Source organism: Canis lupus, chromosome 6 (assembly GCF_003254725.2).
Source record: "Canis lupus dingo isolate Sandy chromosome 6, ASM325472v2, whole genome shotgun sequence".
Taxonomy (NCBI): domain Eukaryota; kingdom Metazoa; phylum Chordata; class Mammalia; order Carnivora; family Canidae; genus Canis; species Canis lupus.
In genome coordinates this window covers 1642515-1666301 of record NC_064248.1, presented here as the reverse complement: position 1 = coordinate 1666301, position 23787 = coordinate 1642515, and the positions used below count along the sequence as shown (strand labels likewise).

Below are 23787 nucleotides of genomic sequence, written 5' to 3'. Positions count from 1 at the left end.
CACACAACTGTTAACAGCAGCTTTCTTCATAAGAGCCAAGAACAAGAACCCGAAACAGCCAGACGTCCCTCACATGTAAATGGTTAAATAAACTGTGGTACATCCATACCGTGATACAGTATTCCAAGCAGAAAGGAGCAAACTACTGATACATACAACTTGAATGAATCTCAAGGATATGATGCTGAGTGAAAAAAGGTCAATCCCAAAAGGTCACATACTGCAGGATTCCATTTACAAAAAGTATTTGACTGACAAAATGTGAGAAGTGAAAAATAGATTAGTGGTTGGCAGCAGTTAGGGAGAGTGCTGGGGGTGTGGGCTGAGATGGAACTGTTCACTCTCTTGATTGTGGAGGCAGATACACAAACCTACACATCTGACAAAACTGTATTGCAGTAAACATGTACACACACAAACATGGGTACCAGTAAAACTGGGGAAAGGCAAAGAATATTGGTGAGTTTTATCAGTATCAAAATCCTCACTTATGATACTGTCTTATGACTTTGCAAAATATTACCGCTTACGGGAAAATTGAGTAAGTGTTACTTGCGATATTTCTAAATTATTTCTGAAAACTGCATGTGAATCTATAACTATTCCAACAACAATTTAAAAAAGACAGAATATATGAGTGAAGAGAGAAATCAGAGAATAAATATAAGCCGAATTTTGTGTTAAGGAAAAGTCAGAAGCCATTTATTCTTTTGGCTGATAATTCAGACAAATATTATTTTAACTGCATATTTCATAAAAGTAAAAAGGATTATAACATCATTTAAAAGATAAAGCATATAAAACAATCAGTATAGCAAAAGACAGAAAACAAAGGACATTGCTTAAAATGAAAATGATAATATAGGCCCACTGAACTGCGACCAGACACCAGTCTTAAAGGATTGCCAAGGGATCAAAGCTAAATTCTATTAAATCTGTCTATTAAAAGACAAATTCTCTCCAACTGACACTATGATTCTTTTAAAGAGAAGGGTACTTAAAGAGTGGAATTTCTTAAAGGAAAAGGATGGATATGGACATGCCCGGTAGCAACAATAAAATGGAAATGAGATGAAGTTAATATTAACATCAGAAAAGGAGCGTTTAAGACAAAAATGGGGGATGGGCCGAGAGGCCCTCTGTAGGCATAAACGGTAATGATGGATACTAACGAAAATGCCACAATTTGATCTAGTGACTAGCTCCACCTCCAGAACAAGCCTCGAGCCTGCCCCTTCTCCCCGCTCGGCTGCTCCCGCCCCGGTGCGAGCCACAGCGAGTCTCCCCGGGTCGGAGAGGGCTCGCCGAGGTCCCCCTTGCATTCCCGCCCCCGCCCCGCCCCGCCCTCCTACACCGCGGCGGGCACACGGTGGCAGGGAGATCACACCACGCCACTACGCGGCTGCAATCACTCCAACGAGTACTATTTCTACATAAAACTAGGCCCAGACTCCTTGTTTGCTGGGACCTGGGACGAAGAGTCCTGCCCCAAGCGTCAATCCACGCTTTCTGAACAGCAACGAAGCCCTCGATTTTAAAATCCGGGAACGCGGCCGTCCAGAGGAAAGACTACATCTCCCGACACCCCTTGCCGCCGGGTGCGGCAACGCGACCGACGCCTGGCCGTCCACGTGACTAACCTCGGGCCAATGGGGCAGGAGTAGGCGTGATCGGCGCGACTTGGGCCAAGCTTGGCGCCGGGGGCCGCCCCTGTGCGCGTGCGCCGCCGCCGGGGCCTCCCCCCCCCCCCCCCTGGAGCCCGCGGGGCGGGGCGCCGGGCGGAGCTCCGCGCGGGGCAGGGGCCGGGGCAGGGGCAGGGGCCGGGGCAGGGGCAGGGGCCGGGGCCGGGGCAGGGGCAGGGGCAGGGGCAGGGGCTGGCGCTGGCGCCCGGCGCCCGGGCCGCGGGAGAGTTCGCCTCAGCCTTGGGGCGTCTCGCCCACTCTCCGGCGAACCCGCGCCCCAACACGGGCCTGCGAGGGCCCACGGAGGCTGGTCTCTGCTGACCTCTCCAGCTCCTGTCCTACCAGGCTTCCGCTGCCCGCCGGGTCTTCCCCGGGCTTGTCTCACCGCGGGGCCCTGGAGCTGCCCGCGGGGCTCGCACGCCGGGGCTCGCCCATGCTCCGGGGGGGCCCGGGTGTCACTTCGTCCTCCCCTCCGCACGCTCCGTTGACAGTCGCGGAGCACCCGCCCCGGCTGCCCCCTGCTGTGGTCGCCCCATTTCTCGGTATGTCCGAGAACCGAGTGTCACCTGGGATGAGAGGAGCCGCTTCCTTAGCGTCTGTCTGCCCTGTACCCCGCACGCCAGAACACAGACTGCAGGGGGGCGACACGCGTGTCAGCCGCTCGCGGCGACGACCACGCTGGCCCAACAAGGTAAGCACTTGCTGAGTGGGCCGCTGAGGCAACCGAAGAATGATGACAGTATCAGACACACACACACACACACACACACACCCAGAAAACGAAAGAAACGGAATGAGACACTCCGCACCATCCATCCAAGACAGCCTGAGCAGGTACGGAACGTACCGGGGCATGCAAGGCTTTAACGGGATGCTCGTGGCAAGGGCACATGGCCCTATTTCCTACACACCGTGAAGGTGAAGGTGGTCTGCCCAACACCCAGCCACGCTCGCAGAAGGTGAACACACACTGAGACCCACGGAGTGGGCACAATCGTACGAAGAAGGGACTACGTGAGTGGCATCCTATGGCTGCCATGGAATCATAAAATGAGAAGTTAATAACAAATGATTCAACAACGCGTTCAGCAAGATTCCCTAAGGTCGCTACTGAGTGAAGGAAGATGTTAACCACATAGTAAATGGTAACACTGCCGAGCAGAATCTCGGCGTGCTCATAAAGCTGTACTAATAGGAAAGTCGTATCTAAATTCCTTCATTCATAAAAAAAAAAGAACTAAATATAATAATCCTTTTTTTTTTTAATTTTTATTTATTTATGATAGTCACAGAGAGAGAGAGAGAGAGAGGCAGAGACACAGGCAGAGGGAGAAGCAGGCTCCATGCACCGGGAGCCCGACGTGGGATTCGATCCCGGGTCTCCAGGATCGCGCCCTGGGCCAAAGGCAGGCGCCAAACCGCTGCGCCACCCAGGGATCCCAATAATCCTTTTTTTAAATATATTTTATTTATTTATGTGAGACAGAGTAAGAGAGAGAGCACAAGCGGGAAGGAGGGTCAGAGGCAGAGGGAGAAGCGGACTCCTCCGTCAGCAGGGAGAATAATGTGGTGCTCGGCCCCAGGACCCTGAGACCATGACCTGAGCCAAAGGCAGATGCCTAACCACCTGAGCCTCCCAGGCCCCCCTAAAATAATCCTTTAACACAGAAATTTATAAATAATAACAGTAAAGAAAGCAGAAAGGAAATGAAGATAGGAAACAGGGAAAAAACAAAGAAAATTTTTTTTCAAAAAATCAGTAAAATAAATAACTTTATGGCATACATTAATTCAAAATAAGAAAAACAAAAATTACTATTAAGAGAAGCTATAGGGCAGCCCGGGGGGCTCAGCGGTTTAGCGCCGCCTTCAGCCCAGGGCCTGATCCTGGAGACCCGGGATCGAGTCCCACGTCGGGCTCCCTGCATGGAGCCTGCTTCTCCCTCTGCCTGTGTCTCTGCCTCTCTCTTTCTCTCTCTCTCTCTCTCTCTGTCTCGAATGAATGAATGAATGAATGAATGAATGAATGAATAAATAAATAAATAAATAAATAAATAAATAAATAAATAAGAGAGAAGCTGTAACACTCCATTTGTGGTGAGAACAGCATAATACCTATAGATGTGGACTCACTCTCTTGTACGTCTGAAACTACTGTAACATTTGAGTGTCAAATATACTCAGATAAAGAATTTTTTTTTTTTTTTTTACTTTTAAGAAGAGGTAAAATTTCCAGTTACAAGATAAATAAGTACTAGGGATATAAAGTACAACCTAATAACCATAGTTAACTCTGCTGTGTGGTGTAATTGGAAGTTGTTGAGAGAGGAGATTCTGAGCATTCTCATCAGAGGGAAAAAATATTTTTCTTTTTTGGCATCTAAGTGGGATGACCAATGTCAAACTTACTTTGGTAATCAATTCACGATATATGTAAGTCAAATCACTGTGAAGTATGCCTTATATTGACAAAGTGCTGTATATCAGTTATTTCTCAATAAAGCTGGAAAAATAAGGGGGAAAAAGCTGTAGTAATGGTAAAAAGATACTGGCAAATAAATTTTTAAACGGTTTTGTGTACAAGTACATGTTCGTAAATTAAGTAATTTTGAAGAATTGGAAATTTCCTTAAGATAATATAAATTTTCAAAACAGAACAATTAAAAGTTACCATCAAAGAAATACCTCAAAAAAAGATCCCCAAAACCAAAAGAAAAACTGTACCACTAGATCTAGGCAGTTTTATGAACTAGGCCACTCAAATTTAAGGTCATAAATAAATGTATACAGTATATAATTTATTGTAGGTGACAAAATATGATAGAAACTTGACAAATGAATTTTATCATGGTAGAACAATATATTTCAAAACCTAACAATGACACTTACAGTTTTGTATAAACTAGAGGCCACTTTTATTTATAAATATGGATGAAGAAATCAAAATTGGTGTCAAATCAAATTTTAAAATTGCATTACAAATTCAAATTACACTAAGAAAACAACCTATCATGACAACTAACATTAATCTTAAGAATGTAAAAATTGTTTGATATTATGAAGCTTATTAATCACTATATCAGTAAGTTAAATATGAATAATCATGTGATCTTATGAGATATTCAAAGGACATTTGCAAAAAGTTATCATATATCCATATTAAATAAACTGTTGGTAAGTAAGAAGTTAATTTCCTAATATCAACATCAAATCTCACCCTTCTCATTTATAACTAATAAGCAGGTTTCGTTAATATACATGGAACTGAAATAGTGTCAGATGGAAGGAAACAAAATCACTGCAATCTGTAGACAAAGTCACCTACAGAACCAAAAAAAAAAAAAAAAAAAAATCAACTGAAAAGTACATGACCTCTAAAGAGAGAATTCAGTAAGGAAGTCAGATAAAAGCCAAAATTCCCAAACCCTGATAATGGCAGAAAGTGGTTAGAAACTTACAATGACAAAATTAAAATCGTATTTATAATGGTAAAAAGATAAAGATCTACAAGGTGGCATCTCAACAAACGTGTGGGAGTGCAACCAGAGTCTGGCAGAGAGAGGATCGGGAGCTTGGTGAGAAGGACCCACGCGCCACGGAAGGCGGCTTGGGTTCCTTCCTCTCACCTCCCCGGCTGAGCCTGTGAACCTCAGGAACTCTGTCCTGTGGCAACAAGATCCCTGGAGCTGTGGTCAGAAGGTGTCTCCAGCAAACAACTGCGCCATCTCACTTCCATGAGACATCCGAGTCAAACCCACAGAAGCAGAGTAGAATGCGGGTGCCAAGGGCTGGGAGCAGGGGAGCCGGGTGGGTCATGGTCACAGGGGACACAGTCGCAGCTGCGCACGACCAACGAGGTCTGGACAGCTACCATCCAGCATTAGTGCCTATAGCTAACAATATGGTGTACTTAAAATTTGCTAAGAGGGTAGATCTTCTGTGTTCTTCTCACACACACAAAGGAGGAGCAGCGGCAACAAGGAGTGGGGAGGAAACACTGGAAGAGGCCAGATTTGCGTATCTACCTTGATGGTGATGATGGTTTCGTGAATGTACACTTCCCTCCAGACTCTGAGTTGTGCATATTAAATATGGACAGCTTTACACGTGAATCATATTTCGATAAAGTGTTTTATTTTTAGAAAGTGTCTCCAGGACACTGCAGCACAGGGACCCCTGTCCCCTGCAGAAGCCTGCCTTTGGGTGCTGCTTGTTGCGGGGTTTTTGAGAATCTGTCTGCCTGGCCCCGGGAGGTCCCCATCAGCTTTCACACCTGCCTAGCTCCTTTCTCTGCTTCCTGTGCACTTTCATGAAAGATTCTACCCTTGAGAAAATCAGCCCACCATCTTTCCTTTTCTCCTGTCCTCTGCATTTAGGTAACTGTAGATGAGAATTCTACGCTGTCCCGAGAGTCTACAGGGCTCACATAACACACAGGCCCTGTGTGTTAGACCTCTGAGGGTAAGTAGATTGAATAAAAGAAAAGAACTTCATATAAAATTTGGGAAGATTCAGGGTGTCTTGGGTGGCTCGGCCAGTTGAGTGCAGGACTCTAGATCTCACTCAGGTTTTGATCTCAAGATTGTGAGTTCAAGCCTCACATCAAGCTCCGTGCTGGGCATGGAGCCTACTTAACTAACTTGGGGAGATTCTATTTAGATATAAGAATGAAGCCACTGGTGCCAGCACTTTCCTGATAATGTGACCAGTGATGTTCTCCTCTTACTGGCTGAGGTCACTTGTCAGCGCATCCCAGGCACGGACTCAAGAACCAGTTATGAGTTTATTTAGGAAAGGTTTTAAAAATTATTTTCAGGTTTTTTTTTTTTTTTCCTGATTCCAAGTTCAATTTAGACATTCTCCTAAAGTGTGGGTTTTCAACATACTAATTGATGGAAGGTGACTGCCATGCTGGGAGGAGGGAGTGCTGACAGCTGGCCTTGGGCTTCCTGTGCCTTCCACAGCAGAGGGCACAGAGGGCCACACAGAGATTTGGGTGGGTGGCCCCCAATCAGATGCCTCCATGCGTTTTCCCTTCTGGTGGTTGATGGCTGCAATTTTGATTATATGCTTTTATACTCTCCTACCAACTTTGCACTTTGTTTACCAAGACAATGGGCATGTCTATTAGGAACTCCACTATTTTACCACTGAAAATAGTTGTTTCATAATATGATTCTGTTAACTTGAGGTTTTGTTAATTTCACTGACTAATAACAGAATAGATCAGATAGCTTAATGTAGAAATTTCAGGAAATAGAAATAAGGATAAAGAAAAAAATGCCATTAGCCTTTATCCCAATCCGTAACAATTAACATCGTCAGAATTACTGCATTTTCTCCAGTGTTTGTCTGTGAATATAAATGGATATATAACAGATGTACGACAGCAATGTGATTAGACTGTACATTCAAACGCTACAGACTGTAGAGTGAAAATATTATTTTAAATAATTGTACAATATTCCAGCTTTGTAAGTGCCTTTTCTACATCTCTAATTTCATATGAAAGTCTTAGACATAGAATTACTTTTATTTTTTATTTTATTTTATTTTTTTAAAGATTTTATTTATTTATTCATGAGAGACACAGAGAGAGAGAGAGGCAGAGACACAGGCAGAGGGAGAAGCAGGCTCCAGGCAGAGAGCCCGACGTGGGACTCGATCCCGGGTCTCCAGGATCACACCCTGGGCTGCAGGTGGCACTAAACCACTGCGCCACCGGGGCTGCCCTAGAATTATTTTTAATTATAGGATTTAACATCTGAAAAGTTGTAGCTAAATATCACCAGATAGTGTTCCAGAAAGTTGTACAATTTACATTTTCTACCATGTGAGCATATGAGTTTGTCCATTTTATCCCACTCTTGACAGCACTGAGCACTATCCTGGTTTTATTCTTTTCCAATCTGATGGGTGAAAAACGTTATCCAACTATTTTAATTTACATTTCTTAGATTTCTAGTGAGGCTGAACTGTTTTGATTATGTTTATTGAAGTATTGACCAATTGTATGGTTTTGTTTTTTAAATATTTTATTTATTTATTCATGAGAGACACAGGAGGCGGGGAGGCAGAGACACAGGCAGAGGGAGAAGCAGGCTCCATGCAGGGAGCCTGATGTGGGACTCGATCCCGGGTCTCTAGGATCACGCCCTGGGCTGAAGGCAGGCGCCAAACCGCTGAGCCACCAGGGGATTCCCTGTATGTTATTCCTTATTCTATTTGTCTATTAAGAGGTTTTCAGATTGCTTTAGCAATGCTCTTCACATATGCTTTATTTTGTCCGTTGCCATATTTTTCCTGTTCCATTTTGAAATTTTTTTTTTTTTAAAAGAGTTTACTTATTATTCAAGACATAGAGGGAGCGAGAGGCAGAGACATAGGCAGAGGGAGAAGCAGGCTCTGCACGGGAGAGTGGGACGGTGGGATCATGACCTGAGCCAAAGGCAGACGCTCAACTGCTGAGCCACCCAGGCGTCCCTGAAAATTCTTTCAATTAGTAGTTTAAAAAGATGACGATGACTTTTTAAAAACAAAGAGGAAAAAGAAATCACTAATTTTTGTTTTGTTTTCTTGAAAAACTGGCAACACTGTTTTGCGATTTTATTTGTGCAGGTATGTGTACTATTTTGATAAAGAGCAGTAACAAGTATTGGGACCTATATAACTCCCCCTTCCTTTTTTTTTTTTTTTTCCTTTCACCAGGCAGTCTTGAAAGCTATGTGAAATTTTCCCTGCATCTCTGTACAGAGAATGAACTTGCCCCCAGCATCTCCTTTCTCACCCTCTCTTCCCCACCCAGTGGTACTTCTACTAAATTATTGTCTTGTTCTTAATTTTTTAAATAAACTGATAAATGACCAAACCCCCCCCCAATTTAATAGTTTAATACTTTTAAAAACATTTTACTTATTTTATTTGAGAGAGAAAGTGAGTGAGTGAGCAGAGGGAGAGAGAGACTCTCAAGCGGACTTTGCACTGAGCACAGAGCCTGATGCAGGGCTCGATCTCATGACTCTGAGATCATGAGATCATGCTCTGAGCTGAAATCAAGAGTTGGATGCTTAAGCTACTGAGCCACCCAGGTGCCCCAGTTAATGCTTTTAATGATCCTTGCATTGTGTTAACCCTTGGAAAGGCATTTCCTACTTAGGTAACTAGTTACCTATTGACATATGATTTCTCCACCTTTTAAAAACAGTTAAAACCTATAGACTAACACTTATGAATATGGATAAATATGAGAAACACCAACTACAAAGGTCTGGCTCAGACCAGTAAGTGGGACCAGATGCCAGGCTCCCTGAAATTTCAGTGGCTTTCAAACCAGAGTGAGCGTCAGAGTCATCTGCAGGGCTCACTGAAACCCAGGCTGCTGGACCCACCCCCCTGACTTTCCAATTCAGTGAGTGGTGGCACCCTAACATTTGCGTTTCTAACTGGTTCCAGGTGATGCTGGTCCTGCTGGTTCAGGAACCACACTTCAAGACTTCTGCTGATGATGCTAATGCTTTCCATACTCCATATTTCACAAATGAAATCACTTTGGGAATTCAAGCACTAGCTGTCAATCTAATGGGCCTTGTGATGGGCACCGCTTCTGAAAGCTATTTAGGTTCTGTTCAATGATTAAGATCTAGGGAGCAGCAGTTTTTAGATCCAAAACTGATAGAGTGGCACATTGACAAAATACTGGGGGGAGAAAGATCCTGTTGGTGCCAGATTTGATGTGAAGAGAGACTCAGCCTCCTGCAATGCAATTTATTCTTAATGTTAAGACAGTGAAGATCTCAGTGTTTTCTAGGCCTTGGCCCCCTGCAACAAATACCTTACATGATGGACTATGATTTCTTCTGTTTTGTTGTTGTTGTTGTTGTTGTTTATTTGTTTGCTTGCTTGCCCTGCAAGTTTTACCAACAGTCAGCCTCATGGGCCAGGTAATCTCCAGTTTTACAGATGAAAAAATTATAGATATATTTTTAAAATATTTTATTTATCTATTCATGAGAGACACAGAGAGGCAAGGACAGAGGCAGAGGGAGAAGTAGGCTCGATGCAGGGAGCTCGATGTGGGACTTGATCCCAGGACCCCGGGGTCATGACCTGAGCTAAAGGCAGATGCTCAAACAGTCAGCCACCCAGATACCCCTGAATTATAGATATTTAATAGGGTCTTGACTTGCTAGGAATTTCATTTTCTTTCCTTTAATTTTCTTTCTCTGATGTTAGAATTAACTCATGCCCGCTGTCGAGATTTTGGAAAATACAGAAAGATGGGATCGCTCATCATCCTACCACACATGACAGATCACTGTTAACATTTTGATATACTTTTTTCCCGTACTTTTATGCATAACAGATCCGGATCATAATGTAGCTTTGTGTAGTGCTCCTTTCATATGTCATGAGCATGGAACATCAAGTGCTTTCAATTGCCCATGAGTCAAGAATTTTAAGCACAGTGCCTTGCTCGTCTCAGCTGTATCCCTGGGACCAGCACATACATGGCCTAAGCAAAAACCCTGGGCCCCAGGCCAGTAAGGAGTGGCCTTTGGATCAGAGCACAGGTCAGCAATCAGGAGTTGGACCATAGTAGAAATGGAATGCCATGGAAGACATGAGACCAGAGCAAGGGTCTGGGATGGAGGGACAGAGGCCAAGCCTGGAGAGATTCCTGGGGAGCAGCTGTAGGGATCTGACTACATCTGCTGTGTATTCTCCCACCAGATGGGGAGGAGTGGACAGCTGGAAATGAAGCCGAGCAGGCCTGCAGTTGGGAGAAGTCAGCATGGCAGGCCTTAATGTGGACCAAATCCGGGGGTGGGTGTCCCACACATTTTTATGTGAGGATAATTCAGTGTCTTGGATATTGCACATAGCTGTGAGATAAACGAGCTATGACGGTGACCAGCTTGCACATGCATAGGCAAGCAAGGCTCAGGACATTCAGCCAATACTCAGGAGCATGCACAAAAACCAGGGAGCCCATGTGAGTTTCCTGTTTCTTGACCTCTAGCCTCGGATGCACTCCCATGCACCCCGCAGCATCCAGTGAACTGATTCGTTTGCTTAGACACTTATGTGTTTTATTCCTTAAGACAGAAAGTCTAAACTCATGAGGTCTTAATGCATCAGGTTTGGTTGTGATACGATAAAAATCGGTAGCAAAGGAGCCTTAGGTGTTTCACCTACACCTTCCAGTAAGACAAACAAATCTCAGCTCTCCCAGCCAATACGGGACTCATCTCTCTTTCTTCAGAGGGAGAAGAGTCTGACAGAAATGTTGGCTGGACCCCCGGGCTGTAAGAGCTGTTCCATCTGCCATGATCCTCGCCATGATCCTCTCTATTGCGTGCTATCTGCAAACCTGCTGCAGAACAGTGCTGCACGGTGCTGGAGGCCCCGGGGAAGACAAGGCAGACAAAGGGTTGCTGTGGTGACTCAGGTAAGCCTGTGATGCAGAAACTGGGCTCTGTCCCCTCCCAGCAGGGCCATCTCCTGTATTAAGGACCCCCCTTCTTGGGTGCAAGTGGAGTCAGGGTGTGGAGCACCAATGAATGGCAGAACAGTAGAGACTCTGAGGACCCCACTTCCCTGCAGGTGCAATCAACCCAAAGCACTGAACATGAAAACCATCCCATCCTGAGCCCTAGCCCCCTTCAGCCCTACCATTTCCTCCTCTCCATGGTCAACACACACCAAGTCCTAAGGCTGACTTCAAACGCCCTTTCGCATTTCCTTCCCAAGAATGTCACTTGCAGTAGTGGCAAACACACAGAAACCTGATGAACAAAGGGCAAGAATATAATAAAAATTTCCAGCAGTTATTACCTGCCACATAAGGGAGAGGCTCTGAACTGGCTGCCAAGAAATCTGGGAACCTCACCCCAGAGGGCTTCGTACCCTGGGAGGGCAGAGACCCTGGGGTATGGCCCTCAGACCCTCCTCCTCAGGAAGGAGGCTGCGTTAGTAGCCAATTCCACCCCACCTTCACTGATACCAATTTCCTGCAAAGAGCCAGGGGCTCCTGACTTTCGGGATAAGTACCAATGGATGAATAGCTGTTGTTGCAGATCCCAGTTGCTTTTATTTTCCTCTTGGCACTGTGGGCTATAACGCAGGTGAGGAGGGAGCACAGGAGGATGATTTAATTAGCAAGAGGAGGGGCACCTGGGGGCTCAGCAGTGGAGCCTCTGCCTTTGGCTCGGGGTGTGATCCCGGGGTCCTAGGATCAAGTCCCGCATTGGGCTCCCCACAGGGAGCCTGCTTCTCCCTCTGCCTGTGTCTCTGCCTCTCCCTGTGTCTATTGTGAATAAATAAATAAAATCTTTACAAATAAAAAAAAATAATTAGCAAGAGGAGCCTAGTGCCTTCTAGGATCACTTCTGAGAACACAGAAAACAGCCACAGTCAGTTTTCCTCTGAGGTTAGAAGGAACCAAAGGCTGGGGAAAGCCAAGGCAGTGGGGCCAACGTCGGGCCAGAAGCTGAAGCCAGTCTCCAAAATGGGTCCTGACGACAGCTGCCTCTGGGTATTCACCAGGAGGTGTTCCTCTCCCCCACCGAATGGGGATGGGCTACGTACCCAAGAGGGTATTCCAGAAATGATGGGGTTTGACTTACAAGGGGAGGCCAGAAATGACACCATAGCTTCTGTCTTGTGCTCTCTTGCATCATTTGTTCAGAGGGAAGCCAGCTGCCACATCATAAAGATACTCAAGCAACACTGCAGGGGCTGGGGGATCCATGTGGCAAGGACCTGAGGCCTCCTGCCAACAGCCCTCGTCACCTTGCCAGCCACATGGGTGAGCTACCTTGAAGCACTTCCTCTAGCCCCAAGTCAAGCCTTCAAATGACCACTGCCCCAGCCAGCATCTTAACTGCAACCTCATGACGCCGAGCAAGGACCACTCACCTGGCTGCTTTCCGATTCGTGACCCACAGGAACCATGATATCATACATCTTTATTGTTGTTCTACATCACAAGCTACAGCGAATATATTTTGCAGCAAATAGGTCACTCACGTGCCCTGCTAAGTATAACATCCTATCTGTATCTACAAGAAACTGAATTTGTCCCTGGTGAGCAGCCTCATCAGAGTGTCTTAAGTAAACCATCTCCTCCCGCTGGAGTGTCAGTACCTCCCGATATCAATATGCCCCTGTCTGTTCAGAGGCAGAAAGACCTCATTCCGCGACTTTTCTTCTATAAATCTTCAACCACTGTAACAAAGGAAACACACACACATACGCATGCATATACGAACATTCACGCACACACACAGAGCCTTCTTTTAAACCTGAAAAAATCACTCAAGCACTGGGAATGTGAACTTTTTTTCCAGGAAGAACCGGATGCTCTGGACGTTTTAAGTACAATTTATTCATGCTGTCTCGGAATAGACCGGGGGTGGGGGTGGGGATGCAGCGTGGGAGGGTACAGCTGACTACTGAGAATTGATAGATGTCTCTGTTCTCCTTTGCTAGTCATAAAATTCTGAGCTGCATGAGGACCAGCAGGACAAACCACTGCCATGGAAGCCTTGTGTCCCTGCATTCATTTAAATATTTCAGAATGGCATTTTCCCCCTTTATTTGCTTTTCCCCATCCTGTTTGTCTCCCCAGGTGAGGAAGAGGGTCTCTAATAAGGCAAAAACAGAGACTTTGTGGACATAATAGCATGTCCGAATTATGGTAGAGGCAGTCAAGATATAGGGAGAAATATCTCCTTGCTGTGTAGATGTTCTACTATGAAGCATCTGGAAGATATACGAGGCTTCTACTTAAGGTGGAGGTTAAGTACCTAGAGCTCCTTGGCCTCCAGGGCCAGGAAGAATGCTCAGAGCCCAGAAGGCAGGTAGCATTATTCCAGACTACAGGGGGCCATGAAGGCAGAGGCAAAGGGTAGAAAGAGCACTGAGAGTGGGGAATAAAGCACAAGCGAGACGAAATAAATCAGGCAGAGAAAGAGCTCCCAAATGTTTATCCAGAGTGGATCTGTTTGGGCTGGAACACAGCTTGGTGAGAAACAATGTTTCCCCATCTTCTTAACTGTGGGTTCATTTTTCCTTTCTGCCAAAGGCCCCTACCTGTATGTCCTTCCAAGTATTGAGTCACACCTGAAGGGTTACATAAGCAGTGAAATATTCTCGTCACATGGCAAGTAGAACCACGGAAGTCCTTCTCTGGGGAAGGGCAGGGCCGATCATAACCACAGTTTGGGGAGGCAGTTTCAGGACACATTCTAGTGTGTCACTCTCCCCTGCCCCTGGATGTCCTCCAGAGCCAGGTCCTGCCTCTCTGTTCATCTTCATTTATGCAGCTTTTCTTGGTGAGCTCATCCTTGCCTATGATTTCATGCACCAGCTCTGATGGATAATAAATCCGGATTTCCAGCCCTGGGCTCTCATCTGTGGTCCATCCCTGCATGCATCTAGCCATGGACTTGCCTCCCTCTCTTAGTTTTTGGACCCTCATCTTACAGTCAACATGGCCAACTTAGAATTCAAATCCACACAAAGACTTCTTTTTTCCATGACCCTACCCCTGCCATTCAGGGACCTTGGGATCATCTCAAGTCTTCTCTTTGCTCATGTCCTAAAACCTTTCTGCCAGCAAAGCCTGGCAGACTAAACCTTCATCATGGTCAATGATTACCCTGTGCTTATGGTCTCCACTCTATTCAAACCTATCGTGACAAGCCTGGAACTCCTTTTTTATTTCTTCGTCACTCCCTGCCATATCTCAAAGTTTGAAGCAAGTGTTCCCATTTCCTGAAGTCTTATCTGACCCCTCAAGACCACATTTGTCTCCCTTATGGAACTGCTATTCATTCTATTCAAAAAATAGTTATTGAGAGTCTAGTGTATATAATGTGTGAGGTGCTGAGGATGCTAACCATGAAGTCCCAGGCTTCAAGAGATTAGTCTGGTAACCATCACACCAAGAATCTCTTCTGTTTTTTCTCTCTTAAAAGTGTTTCCCCAGCCAAACTTAAATAGCCAAGATTATGTTTTCAATGTCTTTTGTGAAACACCCAGTGATAGACTATAAGGCATGTAATGTGTTCTTACCAAGTGCTTGTTGGTTACATGCAAGATAGGTAGCAGAATAAGACTAGAGATACATGTCAACTGTAATGTTTACCTAGATTAGAGAATTATCTTTGGTTAAGAAAAAAAAAACACATCAAAAAATTTAAAAAACTGCACTGTACTGGAGTGATGCTTTACATGTATAACCAACAATTCAATTTAACTTGACAAATTATTTCACTCAAATTTTAAAAATAGTGGTTCACAACCCATTGCCCAAATTCCATAATCATGAACTGATAGTCACCTATTAAGACTAAAGAATGAATATCAAAATGATTTGTAGCACCTTAACAATTTGAGTGTAAATATTTGAAATGTCTTAAGAGATCTTACGAGATAGAAATAGGAACAAATTGAGAGGCATCTAACACAAACTCTTAGATAAAACTATTCTGTCCTATTAAGAAAAAGGATATTGATAGGATCTAAACACATGAGGCAACCTGGCCTTCCTCTCAACAAGGATATCTTGGAACCAGGGATAGAACTGGGCTCAGGCAGTCCCAACAGTGTACTTTCTAAGTGCCCCCAGGAAAAAAACTTCTGTGTATCAGAAGTGGAGTATATTTCCTCCCAAATGGATAACTGTTTCTGGTTATATAGGGAGATAGTTAGCTCAGCCTAACTTTAAATGAGTATAGTTTTGATACTTTGTTCAGAGGATCTAGTGTGGACCTCTACTTCCACATCCAGTTCTAGGAACATATGTCACCCTAGCTCAGAAGAGATCTTCACACGCTGAACAGAAGCTCAACAATTCAGAGTCAAAAGTTAGTCTCAGGCACATGTTTACTGTCAAATCTGATTTTTTAAAAAATTCATACTCACCTGCCAGAATATGCTATCTATTGTATTTCCAAGAAAACCATCGCGACCTTCTGAAGACACCAGTTTGGGCCCAAGAATTGTCATGAATTCATCAAAGTCCACCTGGCCATCCCCTGGAAGGAGAAAATATAAATGTGAGTTGAAATGTTGTTGAAATTGACCTACTGCGCCCAATGAAATAAACACCATCAAGCTTTTCCCCTTGGCGTGACCTCAACCAATGAAGAGCTGGCAGCTTTACTGAAAATGGTCCAACATTCTTAAAATACCAAGGGGGAGAACAAAAAACTGGCAATATTGGTACATTCAGTAACACATATGCCTAACTATTTGCCAGTAGGTCTATACCTCCGTGCCCGACCAGCACCGCTCACTCAAGTGGCCACCCTCACACCTGCTGTACCGTCCGGCCTCAATTGGCCCAGCTGTAAATTTCATAGAAATTGCAGCTTCATCCACACCTCCTCATCCTTGTCACCCACACATAAACTGAGACGTCACATCTTTCACCTCTTCCAAGCCTGCGCTTGCTCTTTCTTCCTTGTTAATTCAATCACCATCATGGTGGGAAAATGTCTGCAAGAATCAATGCACCGAATTAAAATTACAACCTTACCAGTGGAGTGGCTGTCTGCTCTCACACTCTCACCTCCACTCTGTCTCCCATACAGTAGTTTATTCCCCCCAAAGCATAACTGATCGCGCTTTATAAACATCAATGGCATCTTTGATCAAAATAAGGAAATCGCTTCAGGATGGTGTTCAAACCCCTTTCGCTGCCTTTTACTCCCCACCTCTGCACAAAATGCCATACTTTTTTCAGAACTTCATGCCTCTGGTACATGCTGTTCCTTCCATCCAGGATGCCTTCCCCGACTTGTCTGCCTAATGAACGTCATCTCATTCTCTAAGATGGAACTTAAATATAATGTTCTCTTTTTATTTTTCTTTCTGACCCTCATCTCACTAGACAGAGTTGTTCTCCATCTACCTTCATGTGCCTCTGTCCTAGAACTTATCAGCCTGTATCTCAGTCACTGATCTGTGTACCTATTTCCCACCTGCTTTGTAAGTTCTGCAAGGTCAGGGACCCAGTTTGAAACTTCTTTGTATATTCCACATGATGGCAAGCACTTTGTATGTACTCATGCAATGAATGAATGATATCTCTGGCTTGTTTTTCCTTTGTGCAGTTCCACATCTTTCATGATATTGACCAGTATGGTGAACTTGAGCCAACTTAGATAAAAACAGACCTTCAAGGTCCTGCCTGAGCCTCGGTGACTCATCAGTGTGGCATTCTGCACCCTTAGAACTGCTCAAAAGGGCGTCTCCCCCAAGAGCTCACCACATGTTAGCCCAACTGGTGCAGATGGCCCAGGTGTCTACACATGAGTTTGCCAAAGTGTGCACACATCAATCCACTCCCAGAGTGCAACTACCTTCAAAGAGCTCTCATTCAAAACCTGTTTCAAAAAGCTGAGCAGATGTCATCATCAAGATGCCAATAATTCAGAAAAAGAAGTCCAGAAACACACTGCAGTGTAGATTAAAAAAAAAAAATCCAAAGGGGTAGGAGAGGAGTGACAAGTCAGTAGGAAAGGAAAATTTAGCAGCAAATGGATGGGGCAGTCACTGGGCTACTGGAGGACACTGGTTTTCCTCTCACTATTCAACAGGATAGAGGCATCTAAAATTCCACCCTCGAAATTAACTAATTCAATTCCACCTTTGAGATATTAATTAATTAGTAATTAATTAATTAATTCCACCCTCTCTGGCCATCATGAGAAGCTAATCAAGCATCACTGAGGTACCATTTTGCCTCTCAAATTAGCCAATACTTCTAGAAAGAATACTGCCCAGTGTTGGTGGAGATACAGAGAGGAGATAGGCTCTCTTATGCCTTCTTGGTCCACTCCTCCCGGATACCGATTGACAGTAATTTAAGATGCTGTAACATTCTGATGCCTTTTGACCTATAACTACTTTTTTTTTTACCAAAAATACAAGGCAAAGAAACTCTCTTAAATGCAGACTGATACATTTGCCCCAAAATAGTCATCCAGTATTTGTGAAAGCAGGAAATTGGAAGCTGTAGGAAAAGAAAAGCCCACCGTTCCTGGCATTCACACTGAGCTAGCTCTATGTAGCTCCAAGTTTCAGATAGAGCACGCTCGTTAAACACTTGTATTGACCCTCTGCTCACCCCAAATCGCCCCCGCTCATTCAGGGCTAGATGGCCCGAAGGTCTCAGACTAGAATATGCATTCTCTAGAGAAATAGTTATCACCCTTGATGAGGTGAAAATGGATTCCTAGGAGACAGACAATCTTGATATTACAATGGTTTGTGGCCCTCCTTGGGCCACAGTACATAAACAGATATACAACATATCTGCACTATTAAAATTTCACGGGATAAGGCAACTAGGGAAACAAATGCTCCTGGTGGTGGGGTGGCTCTGCAAAAGAAGGAGAGGGACATGGAGGAGAAGAGGAAGAAGAGAGAGGTCCAGAGACACTGGACAAGAAAATGGCCCAAGGACTATAGATCTCCTTCCCCAGCCCTCCCTCTGGAATGGTGTTCTGTAAGCAGTGAGCATCGTTCCAAATGTCTGTCACCCATGGCAACATCTAACAGTTCACAAAGGCTGGGAAGCTCAAGGGCATGGATCACTATTTAGGAAGCCCTAATGAGACCTTAACTAAAATATATCCACCAAGCTGTGTCACTCAAGCTCTTGGCCCTGGTGCAGGGAGTACTGCTGTCTCTCACCTGGAGTCTAATAGGGGTGGTCCATAGAAGGTAGCAGAGCACCTGATTCTCAGAGCCAGGAGAATAGGGCTACTGTCTTTGGACAGTCCACCTTCCGGATAGGAGGAGGGAGATCACTCCCCTCTCTGAAAGCTCCCCCTAGAGTGATGGGAGTGCAGCGGTGTAGAACTGGTGTATTTCAAGGGTCTAAGTGCAGCTGCTGTCTAAGTCACCAGGGAGTGTTCACAGATGGTGCCCTTGGCTGAGAACACCACACTCAAAGCTGACAAGCAGAAATGATGGACCCCATGAGGAGAGCAGCCCATTCACTACTCCAACCCTTGGCCAGAGAGAAAATTCTGGGGAAGGAGAGCTCAGGGTCCCACGGGCAATGCCAATTGCAGTGCAGGAGGACAGGTGGTTTGGCACAGACTTTCTGTGACTTAGAGGAGGTCCAGTTTGTGGGAGAATTTGCTTTGTGCTATTTAATAAAGGACATGTGGAACCTCAGATTTTTGGGGATCAAAATATGAGCCCCCTGCCTTTTTTTTTTTTTTTTTTTTTTTTTTACTGTTATGGAGCAAAGGGAGATTCCCGCAGGCCCACAGTTGCAGAAATAGTCTAGGTGGGACCCCACACCTCTCTTAGGATGTGCTCAGCTCCAGCTCCTGAGTGTGTGTGTACAGAGAACATTCTCTGCAGACCTGCTATAAATGAAGACTCCTCACCCCAATGCACAGCTCAACCCCAGTCCAACCAGTAGCACAAGGTTCTATTCAGATTTAGACTAGAAAAATAAAAAGCTCTCTTCAACAGATCCTAGTTTAATGGCCAAACAGAACTGGGAACATCTCATGAGCTATCTACACTGCTCCCAGAAGGGTGTCTTCATGTCCCCTCCCCCTGACTCCATCCATCCCAGAAGTGAGACAGACAGAACCTCAAAGGGAGGTTTTACATTAAGTCCCTTACACGAAAACCATTCCAGGTAGAAGCAGGTCTGGAAAGTCTGATGATGATCAAACTATCTACCTTTTACTGAGCACTCACGCTGTGGTGGGCATTGCTTACAGAGACACCCATACGCCAGTTCATGGAAGCCTTCCAGTGGCCCATTTTACAGGTGGGAAAACTGTGGCACAGAGAGGTTTAGTAGCCTGCAGAAACTCACATGGGGAACAGAACTGGGATTCCACTGTGTCTACACTTGGACAAACTGTGGGCAGACACCTGGGCCTCTGGTGAAGTAGGGTCACAGATGGGCTCTGTCTGGAATACTCTTTCTCTGGACCCCAGCATTACCTGGCAGGGGAGTGCAATGGCTGCCTGGGACATAGAGGCAAAGTGAAATATAAATTGCTCCCTCTGGTCTACCTGTTGGGCCTCAGGTCAACCACTAGAGGCCTTTCTTAATCATTTAGAAGAATCTTAATAAGTAATCGGAAGGATTTATTTAACACATGCTAAATGCCAGGCCCTGAGCTCAGAGCTTTGCATTTATCATCTTATCTGATTCTACCCCAGCAATAGGAACAGATTCTCCTCTAGCACACTGTATCCGAGAGACAACGGAAGTGGGAAGGGGTTAAAAGTAACTACATCATGGCTACACAGCTCGTGTGTGCCAGCAAGGGGACTCAGCTCTGGACCTCTGAGGCCGGCCTCCCCGGTGTACCAGCTCCCCTGTGCATAAGATGCTGGCGTTAGTCCCAGCACAGGCTTGTATGTGTCTGCAAACTTTGAGAGTTTAATATGTCTTCCTATCTTGCCACTTAGGAAGGAATTTAGTGGGAAATTGGGTGAGATGGCCTTCAGGGGCTTTAATATAAACGACCATTGCCTAAAGGCCGTTTTTCCCCCAAATTGCCATTCTGCCTGCAGGCAGGGTCTTTGGTGATTCTCCTTGGACAGTCAATTCCCAGGGGACCCAAGCCTCTCACATACAACTCTGCAGGCATCTGAAACCTCTTCCACTAAAAAGAATTGCTCTAATAAGTGAGGCCTGCCCAGGCCTAACATGGTACCTGACGGCCATTCTGGATTCTCATGCCCCAGAGACAAAGGTGGGCAGCTTCCCAGACCCACCCCATTTCATGGAATGTGACAGACCCTGAATGCAAAACTCCATGTGGTTGTTTACAAATCTCAAGCAAGCAAGTGATTGTAGCAGGAGAGAGTGGCATTCACTCCTACCAGGCCTCATCCTTCCCTCCTTAAGCTGCCAAATCCCATGATCCACTTAGGAAGGAGTGCAGGAAGCTAACCTGCTAAGGACCGTCCTGTTGCTCCCACTGCCATGTAAATCACACTAAAGCACTTGAACTAGGGCAGGACGCTGTGGGAGGACCAGGACTACACAGCATTCATTAGGACCAACCAGCTGAAACATTCACAATGACGTGAAACAATAATAAAAAATCACTGTCAAGAAGGAAAGGAATATACAGGAAAAGGAGACAGGTTAGGAGAAGGACAAAAACTTCTGAGACTCAAATCCAATCAATCAACTACATTCCAAAAGCACACCTGTAAATGACCAGGTGAGTGGGCCGTATCTTATGGGGCAACAGACAGACCAATAAGGCACAAGCTTACCTTCCAGGAGCTTGCAGTCTGTTACCCCAGGACAAAATCAAGTGACTGACTTTGACTGATTTCAAAGTGATGTACCAAGACAGGACCAGCACAGGAGCAAAGGCTCGAGTTAAGAAATTCTCAAGGGCTTGGCAGTGAGCCTAAAGTGAACCTTAAAAGGGGGAGAAGGATTCTAAGAAGCTGAAAGGGGCAATCAGTGGTAATGGAGCTGTCTGGAAGGGGCAGCGGTGGCTTAGGAAAGGGCATTCCGTAAGACGGTAGAAGAAGGCTGGGCCAGGGTAGAAAGAGGGGTGTGGAGAACACTGGATCCAGGGGAAGGACATTTCTGGTGCAACCAACAAGACTTGGAAGGACAGGCAGGGAAGAGGCAACAGTGACCTTGAAGTTTGAGTCTGGGATAATGGGCAGACTGGGGGGCTAATTAGGAAAAATGAAAAAATCAGGGAGAGCAGGTCTTTGGGAAATGCTGATTTTGAGGTGCTGGCAAGTTGGAAGATGAGTGCCTAAAAGCTACAAACATAGATCTAAAAGTGTTCAGGATCTGGGGCATCTGAGTGATGCAGTCGGTTGGGCATCTGACTCTTGCTTTGGGCTCAGGTCGTGATCTCAGGGACATGAGATCAAGCCCGGCATCAGGCTCCACACTCAAGACAGGGTTGGCTTGAAATTCTCTCTCCCTCTCCCTCTGCTCTTTCCACAGGTGCTTGCTCTCATCTTTCTCTAAAGTAAATAAATAGATCTTTAAATTTTTTTTTTAAATAGAAGTCTTCAAGATCTATGGAAAGATTGCTAAGATCTTCAAGATAGATTCTCAAATGAAAAAAAGCAAGGTGCAGAACCATTACAGTATGGATGCTACGATCTGAATTAAAAAGGGGATCAAGGAGAGTATATTTTCCTATTTGGATAAATATTTTCATAAAAATACCTGAAATGCCCCACCTCCCAAACTAATAACGGTTACTGGTCTCTGCACAGGTAAGTCTGGGTAGGCAAGGCACAAGAACAGAACAACATCTCACTGTATATTTTCTTATACTTTTTGATTTTTGAACCTACTCAAAAAAATAAACAATGAGACAAGAAATTCCATCTCTAGTATGGGTCTGTATGAATTTATCAAGAGCAGAGGGAGAAGGAGAGAAGGGAAGACCACGAAGGGCCTCAGAAGCGCCCATGAAGCTGGTGTCTTGGATGTTCTGGACTCCACAGGATACAAGCAGAAATCACTTTCCTTTCTCATAATTCCCTGTTCACGGCTTCCTGTCTTACAGCTGCCTCCTGGCTTTGGGGCAAGCACTGGGCTGGTCCTGTAGATTTGATATTGGCTCTAAGGAATCAGAGGTCCAGTCCAGGCTACCAATCCAGAACTCCAGACCTCCCTTAGTAGAAAACATCTTCCTCCCTCCTTGGACTGGGGCCTGACCCAGGCTAGGCTGTGCGACAGGGAAGAGGAATAGGTTTGTTTCTTCAGTCTTTCCTAGGTCCACCTCCTTCCCCAGTGTCCAGCTGTGGTTTCTGGCCTCCCCTGGGTTGGAAATGGCCAAGATGGAGGCGTAAGGGAAAGAGGCACATCAAGCTACAATTCCTCCAAGCGGTTTAGCTCTCCCTCCCCTTTGGCTGGTTATGAGACCCCTCACCTTCTGGTGGTCTCTCCTTCCACTGGAATGCTATTGGCCCTGTAGATGGTCCTCAAGGCAACCCAAAACTGACTGCTTCTTTGCCCCTATGTTAGGCACTATTCCCAATGCAGCCTGGCTGTCTCTGCTTGGCTACCCAAATCAGACGGCAGCTCCAGCTCCAGCCCAGGCCTGTAGGTGTTTCATATGTGGTGCAAACACCAGCCCCTACATTCTTTAAAATCCAGTAAACACAGGTCAAGCTCTATAAATGGCTCTTTGGAAACATCTTTAGATCAAACTTTAGATCTTTAGATCAAACCTTCTTCCCACTCTAAGAAGGTTACAGAAAGCCCAGAGCCCACCATCAACTCTCTCCAATGAAATAATGAAATTCTTTTGCCTAACGCTTCAAACTCAACCTCTTATAAAGTTTTAGGGACTGAACTGTATCCCCCCAAAACTCATACATTGCAACCCTAACCCCCAATAGGACTGCATTTGGAGATAGGGCCTTTAAGGAAGTAACTAAGGTTAAATGAGGCATAAAGGTGGGCTCTACTCCAATGGGACTAATATCCTTACAAGAAGAGGAAGAGGAGGGCACCTGGGTGGCTCAGTGGTTGTACATCTGCCTTTGGCCCAGGATCATGGGGTCCTGGTCCCTGCAGGGAGCCCGCTTCGCCTTCTGCCTGTGTCTCTGCCTCTCTCTGTGTCTCTCATGAATAAATAAAAAATCTTTAAAAAAAAAAAAAAGAGAGAGAAGAGGAAGAGGTGCCAGGAGAACATGCACAGGGGAAGGGCCATGTGAAGACCCAACAGGAAGGCAGCCATCTACAAGGCGAGGACAGGGTTCCTGCCAGAAACCCACCCTGCCAGGCACCTTGATCTCTATCATCTGAGAAGAAAGAGAAATAAGCTTCTGTTCTTTAAGCCCCCCGTCTGTGATATTTTGTTCTAGGAGCCTGGGCTAATACACGAAGAACAGTGGGCTCCTGGGAAACTTGGCACTTACTGTACTGCTTCTGTGTTTAGGGATTTAAAACAGAAACAGAAGAGTACCTTTTTTGTATCTCTACATAAGAGGGAGGAGGATAAGGGAACTGGGAAGGAAGAGCCAGAAAGTAGAACCAAGAGAGAGGGAGGATCTGGAAATCAAGGGGTGTGTTCAATAATGGGCAGGTAGTTAGTCTCCAGTGACGTGA

The 23787-nt window shown here is 45.3% G+C and overlaps 1 protein-coding gene and 1 long non-coding RNA gene across 13 annotated transcripts in view; one reads left to right on the top strand and one right to left on the bottom strand.

Moving 5' to 3' along the window:
* CALN1 (calneuron 1) overlaps positions 1-23787 on the bottom strand; it is a 522356-nt gene that overhangs the window by 166565 nt on the left and 332004 nt on the right. For 11 of the 12 annotated variants that reach the window (XM_035718174.2, XM_035718175.2, XM_035718178.2 and 8 more), the window contains one exon: positions 15612-15724. In XM_035718174.2, the coding sequence (XP_035574067.1) occupies positions 15612-15724 (113 nt within the window). Of the gene's footprint in view, positions 1-4582; positions 5004-15611; positions 15725-23787 lie in introns of those variants that run through there. The other variant, XM_035718179.2, reaches the window with a different exon arrangement.
* LOC112646099 (uncharacterized) lies at positions 1843-16781 on the top strand. The gene is made up of 4 exons (XR_003127454.3): positions 1843-2373; positions 6059-6143; positions 10945-11130; positions 12370-16781. It is a non-coding gene; the product is annotated as an uncharacterized LOC112646099 (long non-coding RNA).